Genomic DNA, 10,472 nt, shown 5'->3' with positions numbered 1-10,472 from the left:
ATTTCACCTAAAGCTTTCCCTAAGGATTTTGCTAATTATGGTGCTTATAAAGGACCCAAGTTCTTCATTTATCCTCCCGGTGAAATAAGTTTCTCGTCTCCTCGTTCATATCAATCCAATTCTTTTCCCGTGAGTGGCAGGTGGTCACCTCATGATTAGAGATGTATTCCATAAGACCATATCAAGCTTATTCTTTTCGTTGTTGCTTTTCCAACAACTCTGTTCTAACATTTGTTGTAACCGTGCTCTCTCAAGATCTTGTTTCCCTTCGTTCTGGAGGCATTGTGATGTTGCTCTCTTCAACCCATCTTCTTGCTTTGTCAGGATCGTGTTCTTTTTGTCCTTATCCTTTTAACCGGGGTGTCGTGCCCGCTTTTCGAGTTCTTCCCATCCTGTCAAGTTTTGCCTCCCTTCTCAACCGGAGTGCCGCCTGAAATCGTTCTTACCCTTTGTGCCATTCTTTCAATAGTTCCGGAGGCAGTGTATTGTTGTTTTCATCAAGTATCCCCTCATCTTGTCAAATTCATGTTCAATTCCTTCCATTTACGGTCGGAATGCTGTCCAAATTATATCATTCTTAATCCTTCTCTATCTTGTTTTAACCGGAGTGGTTTCAATATATATCTTACCCTTCAACCTTAAGGTTTTTTTCGCAATGTTCTTTGTCCCTCTTTTCTAATGGAGTGTTTTCGACTTGGTTCACCTTCGTTGTATTCTTTTCTCGAATCTGTTCAACCTCGCAAGGTTCTTTGGTTTCACTCGTTTGTCAAAGAAGCAACTTAGTTTTACCTCTTCTCTTTCTTTTCCGTTTGTCCCTCCGGTGCCATTCTAGATCTCGGGACGAGATCCTCTCGTAGTGGTGGAGTGTTGTAACGCCCCGAGACCGATGTGCCAGGTGTCTTCCTGTTATTCGCTGTTGTTGCCATGTCATTTGCTTGCGTGTTGCATCTTGTCATGTCATCATGTGCATTGCATCATCATGTTTTCAAAACTTGCATCCGTCTGGGTCCCCCCAGTTCCGTCCGTTGTCTGTTCTGAGCCCAACCACACTTGCACGCGCCCGCGGCAGGTCCGAAATAGTATTTTATAAGTGGCCGGAAGATGTTCTCAGAATGGGATGAAAGTTGATGTGTGGTCTTATTATAGTGTAGATAGACCGCCTGTCAAGTTTCATCGCATTCGGAGATCGTCTGTTGCCCCAACGGATAACTATAGCGGCAGTATAGCCGGTCTAACGTCGGACATTTTCGGTCTCCGAAAACTGTTGCCGGACTTTCCCTCTCTTTTCCTCCCTAGACGGTCTTCACATTTCACTACACACCCTCATGCCCTACCTAACCCCTCTCGTCAGCCCGCGGCTCTCCTCGCACACGCGTCCGAAAAGCTGTCCCGGACCTGACTCGGACTGTCGCCACCGTTGTGTCCGTAACATCCCCAAACATCTACAAAACGTCACCGTTTTTTTATTTGGACTCTGTGCGCCCCTGCTCTTCTTCTCTTCCCCTCTCTTCCTCCCTGACCCTTTTCTCGTGCCCGTGTCCTGCAGGAGCTCATCGCGCGCCGACCGTCCCGAGCTCCAATCTGCGACTCCCCCTTGCGGAAGTTGAACCCAGGAACCTCCCCGCTACTCCCCGTGCCCTCGTTCCCAAGATCCATTGAGAGGAGAGGAGCCCCCGCAAGCCACTGCTCCGCTGCTGCCCTCATGCCCGTGCCCGAGCTCCTCCAGATCCAGATCGACCCCGCCGCCTCACATCGCTGCTCCGGCTACTAGGCCTCGCTGGAGCTCCGACCTTGTCGGAGATGAGTAGCCGCCGCCCTGTTTCCTCTCCTCCTCCCTCTGATTGTCTCTCCTGACCACCCACTCCCCTCTCCTGTTTCTCTCTGTCAGGGACCGAAGCATGGCCACCGCCCGTCCAAGGACGCCGCCGCCCTATGGATCCTTCTCCGCCTGGAGCTTCTTCACCTGCATCCGCCCCCCCTCCGTCCAGATCCGCCGTCTCCGCCTCCCTTCCTTCGTCTCCGGCGAGCAGCCGTGCCACCGCGGCTCTGCTTCCTGTGGATTAGTAGCGAGCGCGTCAATCGACGAGTCCTGCCCGTGTTGACGAGCCTCGACCCCCTCCATTTGCTTCGCTCGCGCGGCCCAGCGCCTCCTCTTCGCCCGTTGACCCCAGCTCAAGCCAGCCCACTCCTCCATTGACTGTGCTTGGCCTGATGTGAGCAGCTCCTGTCCTTTCCTCTGATGGGCCAACCAGATTCGGCGCATGTTGTTTTTTTCCTGCCAGGACGAATTTTCCTATTATCTAGAGAACTGCATATTTACAGTTTACCCCTCCATGTCCATGCATTAATAACTCTTGAACCGTGCATCGGTTTAAAATGGTTTAAATATGTAAAATGCTTAGTTTTTCATCTAGTTTCATAATATGCCACTTTTATCTATGTTTAAAATTTTTAAATTGATGTTTGCTTATATTTGCCTATTGCCATGTTAAAATAATTTAATTCCTAACTAAATAATCGTAGCTCCGTTTTTAACAAACTTTATATGTAAATGGGGTAGAAAATTGCCTTGTTTAACATGGTGCACTCATCTTGTATGTTTAACAACTATAAAATTGGGTTTAGGGCAGAACAGCACCAAACCTAAAATATGCACATGAGGAGTTTCTGGACTTGTTGCTTGTTGTTCTGGCCTCATTTAAACTTGCATAGATAGGTAGTTTTGTTGTGTTTCACCCCTTGCCATGTTAAGAACATTTAATATTGTTGGGTACATAACGAGATCGAACTAAATAACTTATCATGGTGTTTCGTCAATATGCAACTCGTTGCATATTGCGCTCCACTTAATTTGTAGGGTTGCTTGTGCATTTTGCCATGCCATGCTTTATTAAACCGGACATCATCATAATTGTTTGTGCATCATGCCATGTCTATGTGTTGGTTGTTTACTATGTTGTTTGCTTCTTTCCGGTGTTGCTTCTTCGGATTGGTTCCGATAACATCGTGTTGTGAGGATTCGTTCGTCTACGCCCGTTTGTCTTCTTCATGGACTCGTTCTTCTTCCTTGCGGGATTTCAGGCAAGATGACCATACCCTCGAAATCACTTCTATCTTTGCTTGCTAAAATGCTCGCTCTTTTGCTATGCCTATGCTGCGATACCTACCACTTGCTTATCATGCCTCCTATATTGTTGAACCAAGCCTCTAACCCACCTTGTCCTAGCAAACTGTTGTTTGGCTATGTTACCGCTTTGCTCAGCCCCTCTTATAGCGTTGTTAGTTGCAGGTGAAGATTGAAGTTTGTTCCTTGTTGGAACATGGAGATGTTGTTCCTTGTTGGGACATGTTTACTTGTTGGGATATCACAATATATCTTATTTAATTAATGCATCTATATACTTGGTAAAGGATGGAAGGCTCGGCCTTATGCCTGGTGTTTTGTTCCACTCTTGCCGTCCTAGTTTCCGTCATATCGGTGTTATGTTCCCGGATTTTGCGTTCCTTACGCGGTTGGGTAATAATGGGAACCCCTTGACAGTTCGCCTTGAATAAAACTCTTCCAGCAATGCCCAACATTGGTTTTACCATTTGCAACCTAGCCTTTTTTCCCTTGAGAGTCGCGCTCCTGAGGGTCATCATTATTTTACCCCCCCAGGCTAGTGCTTCTCTGAGTGTTGGTCCAAACTAGAGTCCTGTGCAGCGCCCCCTCGGGGAAACTCGAGGTTTGGTTTTAGTTGTATGGAGCGCTCATCTGAGTGTGCCCTGAGAACGAGATATGTGCAGCTCCTATCGGGATTTGTCGGCACATTCGGGCGGTGTTGCTGGTTTTGTTTTACCATTGTCGAAATGTCTTGAAGAACCGAGGTACCGAGTCTGATCGGAACGTCTCGGGAGGAGGTCTATTCCTTCATTGACCGTGAGAGCTTGTCATGGGCTAAGTTGGGACTCCCCTGCAGGGATTTGAACTTTTGAAAGTCGTGCCCGCGGTTATGGGCAGATGGGAATTTGTTCATGTCCGGTTGTAGAAAACCTAAAGTTGACCTTAATTAAAATACATCAACCGCGTGTGTAACCGTGATGGTCTCTTTCCGGCGGTGTCCGGGAAGTGAACACGGTGTTGGAGTTTGCTTGACGTAGGTTGTTTTAGGATCACTTCTTGATCATACTTTTATCGACCGTGCTTTGCCTTCTCTTCTCGCTCTCATTTGCGTATGTTAGCCACCATATATGCTAGTCGCTTGCTGCAGCTCCACCTCATACTTTTTTTCCTTACCCATAAGATTAAATAGTCTTGATCGCGAGGGTGTGAGATTGCTGAGTCCCCGTGGCTCACAGATACTTCCAAAACCAGCTTGCAGGTGCCGATGAGTCCGTGCAGATGACGCAACCAAGCTCAGGAGGAGCTCGATGAAGATCTTGTCCTTTATGTTGTTTCGTTCTAGTTGATCAGTAGTGGAGCCCAGTTGGGGTCGATCGGGGACCTTGTCGCATTTGGGGTTCTTCTTTTATTTTGGTTTCGTAGTCGGACCTTGATTGTATCTGGTTGATGTAATGCTTTATTCATGTAATTGTGCGAAGTGGCGATTGTAAGCCAACTATGTATCTTTTCCCTTATGTATTACATGGGTTGTTTGCGAAGATTACCTCACTTGCGACATTGTTTTCAATACGGTTATGCCTCTAAGTCGTGCTTCGACACGTGGGAGATATAGCCGCATCGAAGGCGTTACACACACAAACAATTGTGGGGGAATGTTAGCGGTCAGCCCATCGGTTTCTCTCCAGTCGAATTGTCCGTGACACTCCTGTTGTCCGCGACGCTGTCCCAAGGATTTGTGGCGCAAAGTTTTAGTGTATTGATATATCTTTGTATTTGCCCCTTCAGAAGCATCCAACGTATCTTGTACATGTAGTAGTATAAAATTTGTAATCTATCTCTTACTTTCACACATCTAGAAGGGTGTCCTCCAGACTATATAAACCGCTCATGATACAACAAGCATCACATTAGGCCAATTCTCATTACTCACACAATGGTCGACAAAAGCTATAGAAAAGCCACACACGACCACAGTGCACCGAAACAACAGACGATGACGCTAGATGTGCAGCCAGTATCCTCGAATCCAAGGAGCACGCCACTACGTACAACGCAGTCGTCGCCGTTGCCCTCGCCCCGATGTTTGCAGTCCTACAAAATGCCAGGAAATTTCAAAGAAGGCATATACGCGCAGTGAGTCGATTCTGACTCTATGGTGCAATTCATACCACTAACAAATGCTTAACAGCTAAGCAATTAAAACAGTCAAATTGATACAGGACACTGGCAAATTTGGCAGGGTGGTTGGACGGCGGATGAGGTGAGCCCATCAGCAAGGCAAGCTCGAACGAGTTTTATCCCTTTTATTATAACAACGCGTCGCCAACGCGGTCCCCGGCCCGCGTGCCCGTCGACAGGCCCACACGCGTCGCCCCGATACTTCCTCCCTCCCTGCCTTGGCCGCCATCGCACCTCACCCTCGCCGCCGTCCACCCTTGACTTCCCCTTTCCCCGTCTATATAACGAGAGCCCGGCGGATACGTGTTTCACCACCCCTTCCCATCCCATCCCGCTCTGCTCAGCTCTAGTGTTTTCTCTCCATCCACCGATCGAGTGAAGCTCTCCGTCCGCCGGACGAAAGATCGACGACCATGGCGGGCACGGCCAACTGCATCGACATCATCCTCGCCATCATCCTCCCGCCCCTCGGCGTCTTCCTCAAGTTCGGCTGCGGGGTAAGCGTCGGCGCCAGATTCTTTCCTCTTTCTCCCCTCGTTCGTCTTCCCTTTTCTGGCTCGATCCACAGGTTGATAGATGCGTAGATAGATAGACAGTGACATAGTATATGGATGGAATTCTGATTACTGATAATCGTTTCTTGGCTTCTGTCTTGCAGCACGAGTTCTGGATCTGCCTCCTGCTCACCTTCCTCGGGTACATCCCGGGGATCATCTACGCCATCTACGCCATCACCAAGTAAACTAGCTAGCAAGCCGTCCCAAGTGTTCGGCGACACAATATTTTCAGGATGATTTGATCTGTTGGTCTAGTCCCTCCTTGCCTGTGTGGGTTCTTTTAATTCTTTTCTGTGTGCGTTGATGATGCGAATTCCTCCGTGGTTTCCGTGGACCGTGTGAAGAGCATCATCTTCTTTATGTATATGATATATGGGAGTTTATATATGCTCCCCGAGTGGGAATACTTCTTGTTAAAGTTAGCTGGTCACAATGGGCAAGAACATAAACTAGTAACTTACACACTTTCCTAGATTATGTTACTACCTCTATAATGGGTAGGAACATCTATGTAGTGTCATGCAACGATATATTTATTAGGTTATAGACTCATTCTTTCTTGGAGTGTGTGATGTTCCGGTAACTTAGCTAGTTACCACAAGCACCTCTCTCTTCATTAAATATGTGCCACATAAGTAAAGTTGTATTGGAGTGTGTGATATTACTCCTAAGTTTCTCCCCATTGTGACCAGCCTTAGATCATCATTGCCTCCCTGTTCAAGTCTGGAATCGGCCGTGATATATACTGTATGTAGTCGGGTTTCTCATTTGATTTCTTCAGTAATAATAATATAAATAAAGAAGCATCAGGTTCTACTGGGATGTAGCGAGTGCTGTTATGCAAATTTGGTACCTGTCCCTCTCGGGACAGTTGCGCACTCGCGCGTGTTGCATGAGGAACAAAAGCTGTGTCATCATGCCTGTCAGATGTGTCCTAGCCTCGCTGTCTCAGCTGTGGCATTCCATGCGTTCCATTGGCGGGCCGCCTGTCAAGTGGACGCAAATGCCTGGGCCTCGTCATCTACGTGAATTTAACACGTCAGGAAATGGGGACACCAAGCGTCGAAAATGATCGAGCACGCGTATCTAAACGCTCCTATATTTCTTTACAGCGGAAGTATCTCTATTTTTCTTGGAAACAGAGACGTTTTGGTTTCTTTTTAGAAACACCGGCTGCAACCTATGTGCATACTCTACACTACACGCTCGTATGATGCGAACTGAAGAACCGCAATCACGTAGCTTCGAGATTGACGTTCTGGTATCATGACCATTGGGTTAATTAAGCGAGAAATCAACACCTTTTGGGCTAGAAGAGCAACTCCTTTATTTGTATTTTTTGAAATGCCAGAAGAGCAACTCGATTGCAAAGCATTGCGCTACTGTCGATAGGGAAAAACCATTCCTTGTCCGTCAACTATGGCGGATCCTATTCCCCGCGTATGTCAGGGAATAGCGATCAAGCCTGTACTTTTTGGTTTGTATAAGCCAGCCTACTTTTGGTTTTTCTCCACCGGCTTTGGCAAGGTTATAGATCCTTCCCTGATTCTTTTCCTATGTTTCTTCTTTTTTTCTTTCTTTTATATTTTTTTTCAAATTCTCATTTTTTTGAAATTCCTAACTTATTTTGCAATCACGATTTTTTTTTTTGAATTCATACATATTGTGGAGATCATTTTTTTCAAATTCACTAACAATTTTTGAAAATGTTCATCTTTTAAAAAAATGTTCATTTAATTCAAAAAAATGCCCGTCCAATTAAAAAAAAGCTCTTGAATTCAATTTTTGTCACCAAATTTCAGAATGTTAATCGAACTCAAAATTTGTTCATCTATACCAATATAAAAAGACCCAAAAAGGCAGATCCAACTGACCTCAGCCATCGAACTAAGTTAATCCAACGATCTAGGCTGCTTCAATGAAGAGCGTTACACGTGTTTAACATGCAATTAATATCATACCAAATATTGCACTAATCACGGGATTAATACACAAATAATAGTATACCTAATATTCGCGTCCAATTAATATATTGCTTAAATATTAACGTTCGTTGCACGTGCGCATTTACTAGTCAAATAAAAAATGTTCATAAATATTTAAAAATTCAGAAAATTGTTTGTTTTCAAAATAATGAACATTTTTTGAATTATAGAGCATTCGTTTTAAATTTGTGAACATTGTTTTAATTTGTGCACATTTTGTGAAATTCATAACTTTTTTTGAAATCCCAATTTTTTTCAAAGAGGCAAAAAAAAACAGAAAAAAAACAGTGGAGCCCCGACCGCCATCTGGGACGATGGCGTTTGCCTCTTTGAAAAAAATTGGGATTTCAAAAACAGTAGCGCACAAAAACAGTGGAGCAGGGACGATGGCGTTTGCTCGCTGTCGCCCGCACAGGTCGGGGAATAGGAGCTCCTAAAAAAGTCCTCCCATGGACAAGGTCGAATAGCCGGCGGCTGGTTTTTGTGTTTTTTTATTGAGTATGTAAAAGTAGAGACGAGGGAGCATGGATGATGGGAGCACACGCTTCCTTAAAAAAAATTTAAACATATTTTTCCTGGTTTCTGTATTTTTTTCTTATATTTTATTTGTTTTTCTTGCATGGTTGTTTATTTATATATTTTTATTCTTACCTTTTATTATATTTCTTTTTAAATTTTGTTTACTGTTTAAGGTTTTCTTTGCAAACACACGAACTGTTGCAAAAAAAAACTCATGAACATTTAAAAAATACATGAATCATTCCAGTGTTTTTAGATAATTATTAAACACGTGGAAACTTTTAAAGATACACAAACTTTAAATACATGAACACCTTTTAAAATTGCCCGAGCATATTATTTAAAATGTAGATGATTTTTAAATAATACATGTGTGAACACCTTTTAAAGTTACATTAGCATACACAAACTTAAAATATGTGTACACATTAAATATTTGAATGTTTTTTTTAAAAGAAGTGTACATACTTTAAAATTATATGAGCAGTTTTTAGAAGACGTGAAAAACTATGAAATTACATGAATATATATTGAACTCATGACCATTTTTCAAAATTACATAAACATTTAAAAATAAGTGAAAACCTTATTAAATTACATGGATGTTATTTAAAAAGCCCAAAGAACTTTAAATGCATGAACATTTTTTGGAAAATATGTAATCACTACTTATTAACCAAATGAACTTAAAAAAATTATGAATACTAATTTTCAATTTCATAATTATTTTAGCTAGCTTCTTCTTTTAGTTCCTTCGTAATCAACATGTATCTACAACAACTAATCTTTTGACCCATCTTTGTGGTAAGCATGCTTGTATGCTGACGGTCAATGAAAGCTGACTAGACTCGAACCCTTCATTCCTGATCAGCGGCCTCCTCGCGAACAACAAATTTCTAATATTTTGTGAAATAAAGCTCTCTAATATTCCTCGCTAAAAAATCACGTACGGGTTGGTATTACGTACGAGAACAACAAATTTGTGATCTTTTAGCTACATATCTTTTTCAACATCAAAAAACACGAGCATGAGTTGCTAAAGTGATAGCTCTATTCTGGAGCTAACTATCATCCATGTTAGGTCGGGTTACCTATTACCATACAATCTACCAACCATCGTTGTGCCGTTATCACACTCCTTCAACGTTATCACACCCCTTCAGCCGATGATGATGTGCTTGATTCCTAACTAATAGCATACATGTCACTAGTGACAGACTCACAAGGGCATAATACATGATCAGTTTATTAAACATATTAAAAAATGGCCATCTAACGTTGTTCGTAGATGTAAGGGTGTTGGATCATCCGAGGGTGGTGTATCATCTAAGGGTGATGCAAGCTCTAAGAGTTGTAGATCAAGTAAGAGTGATGCATCATTGAAGGCATGTTGCTATCTCGGTTTTCCCGAGGTATAGCGCTTCTTTGTTGTTTTAGCTAGAAAATAGCACAGGTGTGATGTTGTTCAGGAACTGTTACAGATTTATGGTCCAGGTGCTGACATAATTGCACAAAATTCTTGGGTCCGAGCACCTGATGACTTTTTGGTGGTGTGGCTATCAACCAATGTAGTGCATATGTAGGATTTTAGGCTGCTGCCATTTTTCCTACTATAAAATGTATGTAGTGCATATTATTTGTTCTTTTTGCTGCTGTAAAATGTTGCCCTTGTCCTTTATGGGTTGAGGCCACTAGCTAATCTTGTTTCCTCTCGCTCTCGTTGTCTTGCTCTCTTTGCCCAGGTCACTTGGAAGTCTGATATTGCCAAGGAGGACGAGAAGACCGATGGATGTAGCTTGTAGTGCCGCTTGCTCGTAATGGGGTTGCTGCTGTGTGGATGGATATTTGGTGTGTGAAGTGCCTGATAGGTTGTCGTTTTGCCGGGTGCTACCTCTTAGCTCCTTTTGTATTCAACACAAGGAAGGTCCATCTTGGTGTGTTGATACCTGTCACCATTCATTCAAACAAAAGATTGGCAATACAAGGAAGGGTTGGCAGTGAGTAGTGGAGATTATTTTGTTTATGGTGCTTGACTTTTGTTGGGGAGATGATTTCATCCAGTGTATTGACTGACTTGAAGTGCATGAATGAATTTTTAAATGAATAGACGTGTTATGCTGCCGAAATTTT

The 10,472-nt window shown here is 43.4% G+C and overlaps 1 protein-coding gene across 1 annotated transcript; it reads left to right on the top strand.

Moving 5' to 3' along the window:
* Nucleotides 1–5,510: 5,510 nt before the first annotated feature.
* On the top strand, nt 5,511–6,256 carry LOC125547856 (hydrophobic protein LTI6B). The gene is made up of 2 exons (XM_048711607.1): nt 5,511–5,778; nt 5,940–6,256. Exons 1-2 carry the CDS (start codon nt 5,695–5,697, stop codon nt 6,021–6,023), a joined length of 168 nt encoding a protein of 55 aa, XP_048567564.1. The 5' UTR covers nt 5,511–5,694; the 3' UTR covers nt 6,024–6,256.
* Nucleotides 6,257–10,472: the final 4,216 nt, after the last annotated feature.

Source organism: Triticum urartu, chromosome 1 (assembly GCF_003073215.2).
Source record: "Triticum urartu cultivar G1812 chromosome 1, Tu2.1, whole genome shotgun sequence".
NCBI classification, from domain to species: Eukaryota; Viridiplantae; Streptophyta; class Magnoliopsida; order Poales; family Poaceae; genus Triticum; species Triticum urartu.
This window is presented reverse-complemented; position numbering and strand designations above follow the sequence as displayed.